Raw genomic sequence first — 18,736 nt, 5'->3', positions numbered from 1 at the left:
ATGGGCTCGCTAGAAAGTAAATGTAGTGTCATTACATATTTTACCATCCCCAGCTTTTCTTATTCCATAAGGAAAGACATAAACATCTTAATGAATGAAAACACTTTGCTTATCATCTTATCCCACTAATTAATTAATTTCTTGCACAAAGAAAGCGCTTCATTTTGCCCAATTGCATGCTTTGTGATGGATGTATGGGTGTCTATTCCATCTCAAAGCTAGGTAGCTAGTGTGTGTGCATGTAGTTAGGAGGTAAAGTATACAGGAATGATCCCTAAAGATGAGTGGCTGAGTTAAGTATGTAAAGCTATTTTTGGTGTCCTTGTCGATCGATGGACTACTTTTCATTCAATCTTTTCGGCACCGGTTTCCATTTTTGACGAAAGTCTCAAAGAGCCAAGAAGATGGTGGAACGCACTAGACCTTTTGACTCAAGTGGTTATACTTTTAATCTCTGGATTATGTAATTAAAATAATATTTACAATGTGTTTTTTGACGGATCGTGGGATACATGATTGGTGTGTGATTAACTTAACATATCATATCGGGTTGTGGAAAGTAGCAGCTATATATCTAAGGTGAGTGATGGATATAATGCACATGATCCATCCCGTGTTATCAGTTAGGTTGTCTTTCTGTACGTGATTTATTAATTAGTCAACTAATTGGGTCTCTCTTATGCATCGACTTACATTTAGCTAGTGTGGTTGCATGTGATCAGACATGGATGCTTGCCGCATGTGTGATGTGCACCAAAACTACTACAGACATCACTTGGAAGTTTAATTCGAAACATTGTTGGGACGTGTGAAGTTTTGAATTACAATGTTGTGTAAATATAAGTTGAAATGGAGTTTGTAGGCAAGAGGTTAACAGAAATAGCAAAAGAATGTTTCTTATTGACCTAAGTTTTAGTAGAAAGCCTAGGTCCGCCTAGTTTTTCACTCCCCAAATTTGATGAGTTAAGGTTTGAGAGGAAGTTTGGAGCAGTAAGTTTTGGGCAATGCGTTAGAGATGCTCTAAGGTCTCTGACTATGGGTAATATGATAAAGAAATATATGCATGATATCACTTTAGTTACTTCCGAAATTATAGATTAGAGTGATATCTTATTTAACAAAATGATTGTGTATATGATTTATTTGTCACTAAGTTTCCTTTTCAATTGTTAAGATATTTGTATCATATTATGATATTATTAGCACCACTCTCATCTTTAATTATAGTGCCACATTACAGGATAGGTCCTTATGAGCTATGAAACTATAGCGAGGAGGCCTAACTAACACAGTTTATTGATTCATTTAGTTTCATAACCCTGATGATCACAGAACTATGTGCTAATTAATTTACCCCAGAAATCCACTATCCCCCTCGCGTCGCCCCCGCGGGCGACCCAGGGGGAAACCCTAGCCGCTGCTTCTCGCACCTCCTTCGTCCCTCTCCCTCCTCGCCGCCGTCTGCAGCGCTGCCGGGCGAAGCCTGGCCGGCTGGGCGGCGGCGGGGCTTCTCTCCATCCATTTCATCTTGGCTGGCGCGGGACAGCGGGGTCGAGAGGAGCGTCGGGCGAATGTGGGGCTCGGCGGCGCGGCGGGCGGGTCTCCCGGCGGCGTCGTGCACGGCACGGCGGTGGCGGCCTGCGTGTCACGAGGTGGTGGCTGCATTGGGCCTGCCCGATGGTCGCGGGTGCCGCCGGATCTAGACCGGATCCATCTGGATCCTGCCTTCGGACTTCGTCGGTCGCCGCGGGGTGGGGATGGTCGTCACTGGCCACGTCGGACCGCTGGTTTCAACGTCTGAAGATCTACAATGGGTTCTTCTCAATCCTCCTTTCTGGCGGGTCAAGCCCCATGGCTCTTGCTTCTTCGCAGGTTTTGGATCGTGGCTCGTTGCCGGATCCAGAGTAGACGGAGGTTTGGTGGCATAGGATGGGGACCGGAGGAAGCTTTGGTCGGCTAGACCGGCCCGGCATCGGCGACGTCACTCGACGCCGTTACCCTCCATGGAGGCGAAGCCGAGGTCTCTCCTATCCACCTCCGAACCCCTCCCGGACGAAAGTCCAAAATTTAGTCTAGATTGGGTGGCGGCGGCGTCCTGCGCGTCGTATCCTCCATGGAGGTGCCATCTTGGGAGGACCTGCTGTTCGGGGGAGAGAGGTTGTGGACGGTGGGCTCCGAGTACCTCCAGCAGTGGCGACGGTGTGGAGGTTGCCAGGTGGTGCGGCGTTGTATCTACTGCATAGATGACGACGAGTTTTGGCGACATGGTGCAGCTGCATATCGACGACGGATGCGACTGGATGGACGAGCGCAGGGCGGTGGAGCTGTCTGGCGCCATGGTGGCGTCGACGACAGCGAGACCGGGCAAGGTAGATGCAGCAGTACAGCACTGAAGATGGATTGGTGGCAGGTGGCTGCGGCAGCCTCATACCAGGCAGGCGTCCTGGTTGAGGAGTGTGCCGGACTGGTGGGTGCCCCATACCCGGCAGGCGTCCTGGTTGGGTCCTCAGGTCTTAGATGTTAGGTTTGGTTGCGAGGTCTGTTTGGTATTAGGCCCAGACTATCAGCGAATCAACTGGTTAGGAGTAGCGACACATGTTGCCTAGACAGTGGCATTGGTCTTACTATTATGACTTTGTACGGTCTTGTGTGAACAATTAATAAAGTGGCTGCATGCATCATCCAGATGCAGAGGCCGGGGGTCCTCCTCCTTTTCTAAAAAAATAAATGAAACAAATGTGAGACATTCATCGCTCAAAGTCACACTTAACTTTTCGTACCATTTGATTGTTTGACCATGACCCTGTTAGTTGTTCACTTGCTGCACATGCACCACACTATACATGGAGACTCTAGTTCCCAACACCCAGCCAGCCATGGATATTTCAAAAAACAGACGATTAATCTTTAGCAGGAGAAAAGGTTGAATCTTGGAGACAAGACAGTACACTGCACATAAAGGCCTCATGAAGGCCGGCCAAGTGGAGAAATATTTGGATAGAAGCAGATGTATACGCATCTTCTTATCCCCAACTTTAGTTGGCCACCCACCTTTGGCAAAAAGTACATGTTTCCACGGTTTTCCACATACATGCCCGTCGTTGCATAGTGTCATCTACTATGGTATTGTGTAGATGTACCACTCATGTAGGCACCTGGTTTTTTTCTTCTTCTGGCACACATGATATATAGACATTACTCATTCTATGCCCAAACAAATATTCACACTGAGTAGAATCAAAATCCTAGCTACCAACATATGCAGTCTTTCGTGAGTGTTTCTTGGGCACCCCCCGCCTCCATGAGCCCTCCTAACATCGAGATGTGGAACACTATGGATAAAAATTTGCTTTGTCCTTGTTTAGAGTTTAGAGTTTTTTTTTCAACAATGCGCAGTTTAGAGTTTAAGTTATTTTTTCTGATACTCATTATGTGTGTATGTCTAGATGTCGAGACTATGTCGTAGACATTAAAAGACCTACGGATCCATCGCAGTCCTAGTATGCGGTCGTCTGGTCAATACGGAGCTTGTTATGTTCCACTCCTGCGGATTCATGACTTCTGATTCAGTGGATTGTTGTCCTGCAGAAATCGTTCTTCCCTATGATTTGTCCTTGCACTTTTTCGTTCAATCTCCACCGGTCAAGTCGGTACCTAGTCCGTTTGCTTCAATCAATGGGGAATTGATTCAGATGGAGACTAAAAACGTAATTTGTTGCATATTGCAATGATTAGGTTAAAACAAAACAAATTGATAACGACAATAGATTGCTGCCACTTACACAGAACATATTAAAAGCTATTGTCGCACTCAATTTACGCCCAATAATTTGTTCAAGCATAATTACAAAGAAGAGATTTGTTGTCGCAGAAAGAAAAACTATATGTAGTTCACACTTTAGTTCACCGTACGTGGTTGTATCGTATATTATGCACTTTACAACAAAGCTACTAAACTAGCTGGGTCGACATACAACGACTCATTTACCAAACGAAGTAGAGGAAGTTGAAGAAAATGAAGCACAAGAACAATAGTGCTACTACTCTACTTAACTAAGTACAAGTACAACTCATGTAATTAATTACTAGCTGATGGTAAATACTCGACTAACTAAGAAAAGTTCAATTAATTACATAGCCTAACTAGCAAACCGGAGGAAAAGAGAATAGAAGAGGAATAAGATAAACTGATTAAGGCAAGAACGTGCTATCTCCACCACCAGCAGGCGCGGCCGCCTCGCCGCACCTCCCGCACCTGTTGTTCCCTGCCACTACGACCACTAGCGTAGGTGCAGGGGCTGGAGCAGCAACGATGGAGGCGCGGCAAGAGGGGCAGGTGGCGCATGTGCGGAGCCAAGCGTCGACGCAAACAACGTGGAAGGTGTGGCAGCACCGCGGGAGAACGCGCACGCCCTCCCCCTCCGCGAACTCGGCCAGGCATATCGCACACTCTGTTGCTGCCGGCTGTGGTGAAGCGGTAGCGGCGAAGGAGACGGTGGGGAGCTCGTCAATTGCCTTCTTCTTGAGGCCCTTCGGGGGCGGGTTGGAGGAGGAACTGGAGCTGGAGCGTCGGCGTCGGCATGCGCACCGGGAGGCGAGAGCGAGTCCGAGGACGCAAACGAGCGCACACAGCATTGACGCCAGGATGACCGCCATGTCCGAGTCCACCGCCATCGGCGCCGACTGCTCCGGCGGTTGCTGTGGTGAGGCAGGTGGCGACGACGACGGCCCTCCCGTGCCGGAGGGGGCGAGGGCGGCCGCGCGGTGCAGGACTCTCGCCAGAACGCGCATGGTCTTGTTGTCGTCCGGAATGCTCTGGTGGCTAAGAGCTAGTTTTGACTGGAGCAGATGTGTTGGTCTGAGTTCTGACCGTGGACTGCGAACGCATGGTTCTTTTTATAGCGTCAGTGGGGTGATGGCGGAAGGACCAGTGGGAAGGTAACGCCGGGCCATGAGGTAGTGGCGGTACGGGTCCATGCATGCCACTCCAGGATATTTCTCCATGCACGCGTGGCAACTTCGTTTGTACTATTATCCGTTTGGTATGGCCGGTATACATGGAAGGATATTTGTCCATGCCAATCCAGGATCTAGGGGCACTGTTGTACCGAGTGGTAGTGATCAGTTGTGAAAATAGTAACTGAAAGTCTAATTCTAGACCAAGCAGTGAACCACGGTATGTGGGAAAAGATGAAACACGCTTTAGCACTTTTCGATCTTGCTATGCTCTAAAAAAAATTGTGGTGCTAAGAGTCTCTAGCCGGGACATTAAATCCTTTCCATATGTCCGGATGGACAACCCCGGTAGTGCTGGGACACGAGAGAAGAAAAAAGCTATCCAACCAGACTCCCAAATCGTCTTCATGTATTCAGGATGTCCGCTCATATGCGAGGAGGAAATGAGGGCGTTCGGACAGCTCACCATGTCGAATTTAGACCAACTTTCTCTTCTTCTTCTTTTTTCTCCTTTTTGTTTCTTCATCCCCACCAATTATATGTTTGTGTCTGGACAATTTGAGAGACAGAACTGCATGAACAGACAAACGAGGGTTCAATGTGTACATGCCAAACACTGTACTGTTGTCTATGTAGACATGTAAGGGGACAGATTAGGCAAGTCCGATTGGAGATGTGTTGTGTACTTTTCTTATTTCGAACTGAAGCGGAAAAATAGGTTGAATCCAGGCCCCTTTTCAACAAAAATCATGTGTTGATCATTTTCAATTAATTATTTTTCTCTCTTTCCTTTTTACATTGGTGAAGGGTGCCACTACACACCTACATGCAATGAACTTCAAGGATTTGTTCGATTTAGTATGGATTATGTGTGCACTGAGTGGGGCTTGGCAGAGAACTTAGCACGATGCTTTCCTAATCCCTTTTTCAGTAGGCAAGGGCATCTATTTAAATTGTCCAGCTCTTATTAAACCATCCTTACAAAAATAGAAAATAACACATATGTCTTTGGTTTTATCGGCGTCGTCTTCTTACTGCTCTCACCGGCAGCACGGCGTGGGAAAAGCTTCGGAACACCCTCAAAGCCAGGATAACATTGTTGATGCAAGCTCCAAGAAGTCGCTGGTGGGAGCCAGAGATGCCATCAACAACGAACCAAGGATTTGATCAAAGTGGGGAGGATTGGACAACCATCGTAGATATGTCCAGGCAGAACCAGGGAGGCCTAACCTCACTAGCTTCCCGACAAAAGCGAAGTTGGTTGTGCTTGAAGAAGAAGGCAGAAGTCAGAAGGCCTAAATTGGTTTGGTATACTCTACCAAGTGATGGTACTCGTATGAGATGAGTGATTTAGGGTTTAGGGTTAGGGTTTAGCTATTTTCATGAGTGGCATGGGTCTAGTAGCTAAACGAGTGCATGCATGCATTCAAGATAAGAGACACGCTTTAACTGACGCTACTGCACGAGGAGGAAGAAGCCAAGTGGCCGATAGTGCTAGGCGCATGTATGTGGAAGATTAGAGGGAGAGACGTGCTTTTAGATCATGCTTTTGTGAAAAGTTAAAGTGAGATACGAAAGAGCTGTGGAGCTCGATGCTTTTATCCACTTGAGCAAAACAATGCATGGGGGAAGCGATACAGAGTGTGTGCACGCACCTAGCTATCTCTTATACCGGCGGGAGATCCATATATATATATATATATATTTATATATATATATATATATATATATATATATATATATATATATATATATATATATCATGCGCGTTGAGGTAATCTTAATAGTTTATCACTAATTAAGATATACATGCCTGATCCACCCATCCATTCATAGTTAGTGCAATGACACTGTCAAGGACTATATATCGTCGATTTAGCTTGCATGGCAAAGAAAAGGGAAAAGATAAAGGGATAGAAAGTACCATCTTTCAACACCAACGCGTTGCTTCATAGGATGGGAGAGATCTGATATCTTAAAGAGAAAACCTGACTAGTTGTTCCGAGCTCCCACAAGGAAAACAAGTTAACTAATTTGCATAATTGCTTTGTGGTACACACATATGCGTAGTTGACCACCAGGATTGGTGAGTAAAGTTACCCCTGATTGGCTGGCCGCTTTTAACTTGAAATTTTCCACTCCCCATTTCCGGCGCTAGACGGCGATAAGAGCTAATGGAGAGGAACATGCATGCGAGTTGCCAAGTTCTTTTGACTGATGCTAGTTTATGCATGATACTACTAGCTGTTTGTCTTAATTAATTAGTCAATTAACTTAACAACTTACATATGGTGTGTGCATGCCATGGAAAGCAACTTTGTATCTATCTATATTTGGTGAGTGGTCATTTTATTACTATCTGAATCAAGCATGTGTTGTGTTATCTGTTAGGTCCCCCCTGCCCCCAATATGTATTACAAAATTAGTGGCAATTAGAGCCATCTATGAGATGATGGTCATGTATTTGCATATGATCTATTCTATGTGTATAGTCATGGTAAAACATAGTGTCTTTTTGTATTGGCAGTGAGCTTGCTTTAATGATATGAAAAGAATTCTCTTTTTTCATTAATTTGTGTCTGCTATATAGATTGGAAAGGGGAAAAGATGAAATCACAGTGGGATAGTATGGGCCTTAGAATTTTCCATGATATTTGTGTGGAATAAGTGAATGTGAATAACCATGACAAAGATGGATGGTTCACCAACCTTGGGTATATGAATTTGATAAGGGATTTTTTAGCTCTTTGACCGCGCCAAGAAAAATTGCGAGCGTAGGCAATTTCATTATAATTAAAATGTACTAAGAAAGATTACATTTGTTGGAAGACTTTGAATCAAAACGCATCCTGATCAAGGCTAAGCAGCCGTGTTAGTAGGAACTAATTAGAGACATGCTTTAAATCTCACTTTGTAGGTGTGCTTCTATCCAAAGTGGAAGTCAAATGCAAAAGAGCTATCGAGCTCATTTAGCCTCCAAGAGCAAAACAATACAAAGTGCGTATACACACCTAGGTATAGCCTACTGGAGATCTTATTATGCGTGTTGAGGTAATCTAAATATTTATCACTAAGATATACATGATCTATCCAGAGTTAGTGCAACTGACTCACTATCAAGAATTAGCTATCCACCGATCTAGAGCATTGTTTAATCCTCATTGTTAACTTTTTCTCGGATGGTCACCATTTTTGGCGTTAGACAACAAAGAGAAGAAGATGGAGGGAGAGGAACGTATGCAAGTTGCAATGAAGACCTTTTCGACTGAATTGGCCATTGATGATACTAGTAGCTAGTCATATATAATCAGTCGATCAACCTAACAATGTATATATAGTGCAGGATATAGAAAGCTTCTATCTCTCTATCTATCTATGGTGCAGCAACTGGTCGTTTTATATAAGATTGATCCCCTATTATCGGTTAGGTTGTCTCTCCATGTTTGCTTGATTAGTTAATCAACTAATCGAATCCATTCTGTGCTGTTCTTCTGCATGCTACTCTCACTATGAGTACCTCTCATGCACCAACTTTCACTAGTGCGGCTGCATGCGATCAGACATGCATGTACCTCACATGAGAATATTTTGGTTCGAACAAGACTGCAGACACCTAATCCACGGACACAATTTCGTGTCAAAAATCCCAATGATCACACGATTGTTAATTTGACCATGACCCGCTGCACCTGCACCACACCAATTAACATGCGTATATGCTCTGGTCCCCAAACTCAAAACCATGGACGTTTCAGTCACCAGGTAGCTGATGAACCTTTGGCCACAGAAAAGGTGAATCTTTGATACTAGATGGTACACATAAAGGGCATCCACCCATCATGAAAGCCGGCGGAAGTGCAGAGATATTTAGATCGAGATGCAGAGTGTACATAATATCTTCTTCCTATATGATATTATCCCAAACATTAGCTAGCCTGCCACATTTGCCAAAAAGTTAGAACCCTGATAAGTGTCACATGTGTGGCATGAGCGCATGGCAACTCTGAACGTTTTTTTATGGTAAGTTTAGTGACGCGAGGGAACTTTAGCTGTCAGGCATGACAACTTTCTGTTTACATAGCAAGTTTTAGTTTTTCTTTTCAGGTGGCAACTTTAGTTGTAAGAATGCTTCGTGCCACATGTGTGACACTTATCATTTGGGAAAAGTTAAACGTTTCCATGTTGCTCCCGCATATATGCACATCATCCCACTCTACATCTATGTAGACATGCCAATCCAACTGCAATCACATTGTTTTTTTGTTCACGCACATGAGAAAGAAGATTTACTGTTTCCTCGGTTCTCCTCGGCACTGAGGCGGAACACCATGGATCAATGAGTGTTTTGGCGTCAACGTCCAGGTGGTCTTGTGGGGAATAAAAGTCACACGAATCAATCAAGGTCGCACAGCTCACAAAATCAACCACGGTCTAGTAAAACAGTCACCTAAATGGTACTGCAAGTATTACAGACGGAGACGGACCCACAAGTCCTCGATGAGACCAGTAGCACCACAAGAGAAATGCAAATAAGCATATGAAGAGAATCATCACTTTTTGTCTTCACTAAAAACAGTCCGCATACATCTTCCGCGTCGTGTGGCAAAAGTAGATGATCAGCTCTTAAGTTTCAACAAGTGTCGTGGTAGTTGGCTCTTGATTGACAAACCCAATCATATCGGCTACACATCACATTGTGGTTCACAAAAAACAAGCTAGATAACACATTCACAAAAGGGATCAAATAAACATGAACTGTAACCAAGCTACCCTGATGATAAATTGCCTTTTCCACCCCCATCTCCATCAGTTGAGCTCTTATCATGTTGTGCTTCAATCAATGGCGAATTAATTCTGTTTGAGACTAAAAGCTTCATTGGATGCGGTCTGAAACATCGATGTGTCTCGAAATATTTTTGGAATTTTTGAACATGTTTTGTATCTTCAAATTTTTTGATCTCTTACGTGATCCCATACTAGTCTCCCTTGCGTTAGCCAATTAGTCCAGTGCGTGAACGACTTTTACTACTGCATGCAAGTATATGCAACTGCATGTCGGTCAGTCATGCCGAAACATTGGTTTCAGACACCTCCGACTCTGACCATGGACCCGGTTAGCTGCACTGGAAATGCACCACACGACACATGCATGCATGCTCTGGTTCCCAACATCCAACCAGCCACGGACACATTTCAATCACTAGATAAGATGGTGAATCTTTGGAATGAAAAAAATAAAGTGAATCTTTCAGACAAGACGCTACACATAAAGCACATCCATCATGGAAAAGTGCACACATATTCAGATAGGAGATTCGGAGTATATATATTCGTCTTTTTCATGATCTTATCTCCACAATTAGCTGGCCAGCCACCTTTGCTAAAAGGGCTCCCCGTGCCCATGCTCTTCCACATAGTGCCCATCGATACACAGGTTACCTCGAATATATGTGGGAGAATCAATGGTGCAAGCACATGGTTTTCTTGTTCGGATTATAACAGTTTTCCCATCGCGTCATTCTGATTCATCCCGATCGAATTCAAAACTTAGTTGGTTACCGAGAGAGTTTTTCACGGGTGTTCCATTGGTTTTCCTTTCATGGCAGACAACCTTTCGGGTACCGAGAGGTGAGGGGACCATGGTTGAACGTTCGGTTTCAAATCGTTTGTGTGTTCTCGACCTGCTTCCCCTGATTTCTCTATGAAACTCAAGAAAGCACCTATATGTGAATGGAATTAACGTAAGGAGAGATAGTCACGTCAGAGCACCAGAGCATAGCGTGTTTCGTTGTTTAAACCAAGGCCTCCGTACGACCGTGCGACGAATGGTTAAACATTTGATAACATATTATTGGCGCCAAATTCGAGGAATCCAATAGGGTTCTCCATCCGCTTCCGTTTGATTTTTTTAGAGTAATCCGCTTCCGTTTGATGATTCCTCCGTGGGAGTAAAGAAGGAGAGAAAAGAAGCTCGGAGAATTTTTTTTAGGGAAGCTAGGAGGAGTTGAGTACATAAACCCTATTCACCGCATTCTGCGGCAGATTGCATAAATGCCAAAATGGGCCGGCCCCTTTTTGCAGTAACAACGTACACACGGTACCTGTTTTGGTAACCTCTAGAAGGTTCCTGAACCAGTTTCCTTTTTACATTTGTTTCATAACTTATTTTCCTAATGTTCTTTCTGTTTTTTATTTTTTGTTTTCCTTTTTATTTTTTTCCTGCCTTTTGTTTTTATTTTGTTAAGGTTTGAGAGGAAGTTTGGATCATTAAGGTTTGGCCGATGGGTTAGAGATGCTCTATGTCTCTGACTATGGGTAATATGATAAACAAATATATGCATGATATCACTTTAGTTACTTCTGAAATTATAAATTATAGTGATATCTTATTATCAAAATAATTATATGATTTATTTGTCACTAAGTTTCCTCTTCCATTCTTAAGATATTGTATCATAGTATGATATTATTATCACCACTCTTATCTTTAATTATAGTGCCACATCATCTTAATAATATGTCCTTATGAGTTATGACACTGCAGAGGGGAGGCCTAAGTAACACGGTGTATGCAATTATTTAGTTCAATAACCCTGATGATCACAGAACTAGGTGATAATAATTTACCCCAGGAATCTACTATCAATAAATGAAACAAATGTGAGACGTTCATAGCTCAAAGTCCCACTTAACTTTTCATTCCATTTGGTTGTTTGACCATGACCCTGTTAGTTGTTCGCTTGCTGCACATGCACCACACTACACGAAGACTCTAGTTCCCAACACCCAACCAGCCATGGATATTCAATCACCAGATGACTAATCTTTACCAGGACAAAATGTGAATCATCGAGACATGACAGTACACTGCACATAAAGGCCTCATGAAGGCCGGCCAAGTGGAGAAATATTTGGATAAAAGCAGATGTATACGCATCTTCTTATCCCCAAACTTTAGTTGGACTCCCACCTTGGAAAAAAAAAGTACATGTTTCCACGGTTTTCCACATACATGCCCACCATTACACAGATGTCATCTACTATGGTATTGTGGAGTTGTATCAGTCCTGTAGGCACCTGGTTTTTCTTCCTTCTATCCCACATGATATATAGACATTACTCATTCTATGCCCAAACAAGTATTCACACTGAATAGAATCAGAGTCCTAGCTAGCAACATATATGAGCCCTCCTGGCATCGAGATAAACATTTGCTTTGTCCTTGTTTCGAGCTTAGTCTTTTTTTTCAACAATGCGTTGTTTAGAGTTTACGTTACTTTTTCTGATACTCTTATGTGTGTATGTCTTGATGTCGAGACTGTGTCGTAGAGAATAAAAGACCTACGGAACCATCGCAATCCTAGTATGCGGTCTTTTCGTCAATACCGAGCTTGTTATGTTCCACTCCTGCGGATTCATGGCTTCTGATCCAGTGGATTGTTGTCCTGCGGAAATCGTTCTTCCCTAACTATATATACGGTGACTGAGCAGCTACAGTTGGCATCCATATTGCCAATCAAAATTTGGAAAACTTCTCCTTACAAAGATTGTTCGTTCAACAGGAAAGAAAAAAGCAACTATGAGTTGTCCTTACACTTTGTCGTTCGATCTCCACCGGTCGAGCCGGTATCTATTATGTTTGTTTCAATCAATGGGGAATCAATTCCGATGGAGACTAAAAGCTTAATTGACTGCATGTTGTCCAAGACCAGTTTAAACCAAAACAAATTGGTAACGACAATAGATTGCTGCCACTTACACAAAACATATTAAAAGCTATTGTCGCACTCTATTTATGCCCAATAATTTGTTTAAACATAATCACAAAGAAGAGATCTGATGTCACAGAAAGGAAAAATATATGTAGTTCACACCGTTCTTGGTTGTATCATACATTATGCCTTTACAGCAAAGCTACAAAACTAGCCTATCAGAATGCATCGGGTCGACATACAGCGACCCAATTACGAAAAAACTTTAGAGGAAGTTGAAGAAAATGAAGCACAAGAACAACAGTGCTAGGAGCAAAGCAGACGATACTAGCGGATCAGGTCCTATCGCTCGCGTCGCTCCCAGGGGGCGGCACGGGCGAAACCTAGCCGCCGCCGCCCCCGTTTTCCCCACCTCCACCCCAGCTCCCCTCGCCGCTGCCAGGTGAATCCGACGGGCAAAGCCCACTCGGCGTTCGGCGGCGGCGGGGACTTCTCCTCGCGAGACGCGCCCTGGACGACGCGAGGCGACTGGCGGCGGCGGCGGCGTCTCGCCGGCGCAGGCAAGCCGGGGCGGCGGCGCCGCTCTCTCCTCTCCTCCCTCCCTGTGGGTCGTGAGGGGCGGTGCTGGGCCACTCACCGTGGATCTGGCGCTAGGAGGCTGTATCCGTCGGTGGGGCTGCCCAGGCGTGTGGCTCCGGCGGCTGCACGTCCGGCTGGTTGAGCTGCGGTGGTGGCGGCGTACTGCAGCTCCTGGATGGCGGCGCGGCGGCGCCGCGTAGGTGGATGTGCTGCGGCGGCCGTGGGGAGCGGTCCCTGGCCTCCGGGGTGGTGTGTGCTCTGCCAGCTCCGGCCGTGCCAGCAGTGGAGAGGTGGTCATGGCTGTTGGCGGCGGCTCCGGGTCGGTGTCGTGTGGCATGGCCGCTGGTGCTTCCGGTGAGGGTGGTGGCTCCCTGGATGTGTCAAGGGCTACGGCGCGGTGGGCTGTCCTCGCGGCAGTACGGTGATGGTGGTTGTCGTGGGTCTCTGGACGAAAGTTTCTGCCCGACTCGATCGGTGCCGGCGACGGCGGCGCTCTGTTGCGCCGTTTCCATCTTGATGGCGTCGTCGAGGAGCCCCGACCCGCCTCCAACCAAAGGAACCTCGTCTTCCAGGTGAAAACCCAGATTTAGTTTGCTGGATCGGATGGCGGCGGCGTCTTCTTGGACGTCGTTTATCTTTCTTGGAGGCGCCATCTTTGGAGACGAGGTTCGGTTGGCGCTTGTGGCTTTTGTGCTTCTGGTGGTATGCCGAGATGGTGGATGCCGGAGCGGCGGCTCCGGACGGTGGATGTATGCCGAGGCGGCGGCCTCGGACGGTCATGCAACGGCGGTTCTATGGGGTAGGTCCGCTGCTTTGCTTGGCATGGGCGGCGACTTGGTGCTGCGAGGGTGGCCAGTTCGTTGGCTCGGTCGACGCGATCTGTGGGGTCGGTCTGGCTGGAAGTCGGGGCGGCGGCCCCGGATGTTTGGTACAACGTTCGTGGTCTGCGGGCTGTCGTCTCGTGTAGTAAGGGCTACGAGGCGCCTGAACCGCACGGCGTTGTGGCTCGCGTGCAGGCGGGGGATGTCGGAGCGGCGGCTCCGGAGTCGGGTGTGTGTGTTTGTTGCAATGTTGCCTTGGGTCGTGTGGTCGGCAAGGGTTCGTTGCGTGTGCGGTTTTTCGGTCTGGTTTTCCTCATAAACTGGGCCACTCTGTTAGGTTTTCGATCCAGTTTCCCTCATAAACTGGATCAACTCTCTTCTTCTATAATGCAAAGTCAGAGCACCTGGCCCTCTGACGAGGTTCCGTCAAAAAAGAACAACAGTGCTACTACTCTACTTAACTAAGTACAACTCAAGTAATTAATTACTAGCTGATGATAGATACTCGACTAACCAAAGAAAACTTTAATTAATTACAATAGCCTAACTGATTAAGGCAAGAATGTGATGTCCCCACCACCAGCCGGCGCCGCCGCCTCGCCGCACCTCCCGCACCTGTTGTTCCCTACCACTACGACCACCACCGTGGGTGCAGGGGCTGGAGCAGCAACGATGGAGGCGCGGCAAGAGGGGCAGGTGGCGCATGTGCGGAGCCAAGCGTCGACGCAAACAACGTGGAAGGTGTGGCAGCACCGCGGGAGAACGCGCACGCCCTCCCCCTCTGCGAACTCGGCCAGGCATATCGCACACTCCGTTGCTGCCGGCTGTGGTGACGCTGCGGCGGCAAAGGAGACGGTGGGGAGCGCGTCGATTGCCTTCTTCTTGAGGCCCTTTTGGGGTGGGTTAGAGGAGGAAGTGGAGCTGGAGCGTCGGTGTCGGCATGCACACCGGGAGGCGAGTGCGAGTCCAAGGACGCAGACGAGCGCGCACAGCAGCGATGCCAGGATGACCGTCATGTCCGAGTCCAACGCCATCGGCGCCGCCTGCTCCGGTGGTGGCTGTGTTGAGGCAGGCGACGACGACGAGGCCTCTCCAGTACCGGCAGCGATAAGGGCGGCCGCGCGGTGCAGGACTCTCGCCGGGGCGCGCATGGTGTCGCTGAAGTAAGAACTAGATTTGACTGGACCAGATATGTTCGTCTGAATTCTGGCCGTGGACTGTGAGGGTGGGTTTTTTTCTAGCGTCAGTGGGGTGGTGGCCGAAGGACCAGTGGGCCCCTGGACTGGTAACGCCGGGCCCACTTCAGGATATTTGTCCATGCACGCGTGGCAACTGGGCAATAGTAGTACATGAATGCAAGGAAGAAGAAGAAGAATCTAGGGACACTGTTGTACTGAGTGATAGTGATCAGTGTTTTGAAGTTGGGTGGTGATCAGTGGTGAAAATAGTACTAACTAAAAGTGATTATAGACCAACTATTAAACCACAGTACGTGTTAAAAGATGAGACACGCTTTAGCACTTTTAGATCGTGCTATGCTCCTAAAGAAGAAAATTGGGGTGCTAAGAGCGGCCAAATTTCCTGTTTTGACCCTTTTCGTGTATAAATTCGGGATCTGGCCCCTGTTTAAAAAAAATTCAACATTTGACCCTTTTGCTACCGCCGCACCCTATGGCGGGAGGCTTGCATAGCCTACCGCCAGGACCTTTGGCGGTAGGGAAACGGCAGAGGCTGTCACACAAACGGCCAGGAGCTGACCTGGCAGACAACCTACCGCCGGAGCTAACGGCGGTAGGGTGTACAGACCTACCGCCAGGGATGCTGGCGGTAGGGTCCCATTATAGTGCATTTTTTGCACAGGTTGTATTTTGAAGTAGTTGTTGTTGAAGAAATTGTGCTCTTTTTTCACATGAAAGTATACACATATTGACAAGAACAATTGGCATGAAGTTAACTTAATATTCAAACTGAATTTGACAAACAAACTTATGAAAAAACTGAATTTAACTGCACATAGTTTCATATTCATTGAGAACATAATTGAAAGGCACAAGGCATTACAAGAGGCACATAGTTTCATTATTCTTGAGAACATAATTGAAAGGCACAAGACAAACTAAATGGAAGATCTTCACACAAGTTCAGAGAGCAGGCAGACATCTTCCGAGCTCCTCGTATGTTAGCCCTGGCCGTGGAGACAGAAACGGCTGGATCCACCGGTTCAGGCGGAGGCGGAACGCTGGTCGGCATCCGACCGTTCAAGCACTCCCACCTTGCCTTGCCCACTGGAGTTTTCGCCTCCGCCCTTCCCCAGTTGAGGATCTCAAACGCCGATGAACTTGGGGGCGGTATCCTGGCTCTCTCCTTCGCATTGCTCTCGAAGTAGATTCTCTGGCCCAAATTGCGCAGCTCCCAGTCGGCGTGCTTCTTGGCAACTTCAATTCACCCTTCTCGACGGACACGGGAGATACTTGCATCTGCCTCCATCTCTGCCTTCACTTTCTTCCACTCTTTCACACTCAGCGACCAACACTTTACATCGTCGAGGATCCGCTCTGCCCTCTCGTGCCACCGCATTGCCCTCGTCGCCTCTAGGACCTCGCCTAAGACAGATCCCACCGGCTGCAGCAGCTCGGGGAAGGCCTCGTACATGAACGGGAGCGGCATCTCTGATGGGATGTGCTGGAGAGGAGTGGGAGGAGTGGGCGGTGATGGAGTGGGTGGTGCTTGCTCCACGGTTCCGTACCTAAACATATGAATTCGGGTTCATCATGTGGTCAAAAAATAAATAAATATATGAAGATGCAATCACTAATGTTCATCATATCAATTAGGGTTCATCATGACTTTTTTAACATGAACATAATTTTTTAACATGAATATGAAATAGGGTTCATCATATCAACATGCATCATCACATCTAAATAAATTCCACAAATATGCATCATATTAAAAAATTGACTCAAACTAAATCATTCCTAGGCTACAAAAAAATTAAATCTAGTTCAAAAGGGGGAGTGATTTGACTCAAACTAATTGGAGGGATCGGAGGAGCTTACTTTTCTCTTTTCGGAGCCATCTTGATCCACAAAATCGGTGAAGAAATGAAGAAGATCCGAGGGGGAGGTGGTGGAGATGAGAGAGGGGGCGAGAGGAAGAAGACGTTGTTCTTTGGGCGGCAGAGTGGGGGATAAGGGGGTGGGGCGGGTGGCCGGTGGCATATATATATATTTGTTTTGTCCTACCGCCAGAGGGAATGGCGGTAGGGTTTGCTACCCTAGTGCCATGGCACGTGGCGGTAGGGTGTGCAACCCTACCGCTGTTCGGGTGCCATTTTTGGTCACAGGAGGCAGGCGCGTGGGGGGAGGCCCCTTACCGCCGGAGGCTATGGCGGTAGGGTGTGCAAACCTACCGCCATGAAGCCTTGCGGTAGGGTGTGCAACCCTACCGCTGTTTGGGTGGCAATTTTGGTCACAGGAGGCAGGCGCAAGGGGGGAGGCCCCTTACCGCTGGAGGCTATGGCGGTAGGGTGTGCAAACCTGCGGATATGAAGCCTGGCGGTAGGTCCTGATCCTAGTACATTTTTTGCACCTAACTTGTATTGTCTTCAATTTTTTTGCACATAACAATTTCAATACTTATAAACAATAAGCATATGTATCACATATATGAAAATGGTTCAACTAAGAAAGATGGTTTACATAGCAAGCACACATCCACAAATGTTTCACGAAGTTTTACATAGCAAGTTCAACAAATACGAAATAGTTTCACGAGCAAATGGTTCACGAAGCAAACATAATAGTTTCACGAGCAAATAAGTTCAACGGGACGGCATCAACTTCACTCCGTCCTTCTCCTCTTCGAGGTACGGTCCTCGTTGGTCTTTGATCGCTTCTCGGCCGCCTTCTTCTTGCGCTGAGTAGGACGCGCTTTCTGAAATGGGGATGTCTAAGTTGGGTTGTCTAAGTTGCTGGAGGTCTGTCGTCATCATCGTACTCCTCCTCCTCATCGTCCTCTTCCTCTTCTTCCCCATGTTCTTCTTTAGCTCCCTCCTCGCCCTCTTCTTCATCTTCACCTTCTCCGTCGTCATCCTCGTCCTCGTCCTCGTCCTCTTGAACCGCCCTAGAAAACGAGGCGGCATGGCTCGATGAAGCGAGACTATGCATCGGTGCTGCAGGAGCAAAAAAATCCTCGGTGGAGGTAGCACACCCAAGCAGGCCCACAAGCTTGTGACATTTGTTGATAAACTTCTGCAATGAGAACGAAACAATGAGAACTTCTGCAATGACGAACTTCTGCAAATGAACTTAAGAAAATGAACTCCATGTTACCTTCATCGATCCCCTCAACTTGTTCTCACTAGCTCGAGTCCCGGGGATAGTACTAAGCGCATCAGAGGCTTCAAAAATGCTTTTGTTCAGCTTCGAAGATTGCAAAGTAATGAAATGAGTCAGTAGCACTAAAGCTGATTTCATCCAACCGTTGGTTGAAAACAGATAAAAACAACTTACCATTATGTTCATGAGGGGTCCATACTCCCTAAACCCGCCTTGAAGCTCTCTGATGCTCTCATCGTAGGCTTCATTCTCGGAGGCGTCATCGAACAGGTCTTCGTCATCTGTTGTCGTCCACTGGGGCCTCAGATGCAGACGATGCTTGATGCCA

The 18,736-nt window shown here is 46.7% G+C and overlaps 2 protein-coding genes across 2 annotated transcripts; both read right to left on the bottom strand.

Annotated features, from left to right (window-relative positions):
* Positions 1-3,983: 3,983 nt before the first annotated feature.
* LOC123168035 (probable E3 ubiquitin-protein ligase ATL44) lies at positions 3,984-4,850 on the bottom strand. The gene has a single exon (XM_044585900.1). It carries the CDS (start codon positions 4,789-4,791, stop codon positions 4,192-4,194), a length of 600 nt encoding a protein of 199 aa, XP_044441835.1. The 5' UTR covers positions 4,792-4,850; the 3' UTR covers positions 3,984-4,191.
* A 9,686-nt stretch (positions 4,851-14,536) lies between these two features.
* LOC123163694 (probable E3 ubiquitin-protein ligase ATL44) lies at positions 14,537-15,249 on the bottom strand. Its single transcript, XM_044581047.1, has one exon. It carries the CDS (start codon positions 15,217-15,219, stop codon positions 14,620-14,622), a length of 600 nt encoding a protein of 199 aa, XP_044436982.1. The 5' UTR covers positions 15,220-15,249; the 3' UTR covers positions 14,537-14,619.
* Positions 15,250-18,736: the final 3,487 nt, after the last annotated feature.

The sequence above is a fragment of the Triticum aestivum genome, chromosome 7D, assembly GCF_018294505.1.
Source record: "Triticum aestivum cultivar Chinese Spring chromosome 7D, IWGSC CS RefSeq v2.1, whole genome shotgun sequence".
NCBI lineage: Eukaryota > Viridiplantae > Streptophyta > Magnoliopsida > Poales > Poaceae > Triticum > Triticum aestivum.
The sequence above is the reverse complement of the archived record's forward strand: the minus strand, read 5'-3'. Positions and strand labels throughout refer to the sequence as shown.

Bases quoted from the DNA above. Each gene is read 5' to 3' on its own strand.
- LOC123168035 (XM_044585900.1), bottom strand. From the start codon at position 4,791: ATGCGCGTTCTGGCGAGAGTCCTGCACCGCGCGGCCGCCCTCGCCCCC.
- LOC123163694 (XM_044581047.1), bottom strand. From the start codon at position 15,219: ATGCGCGCCCCGGCGAGAGTCCTGCACCGCGCGGCCGCCCTTATCGCT.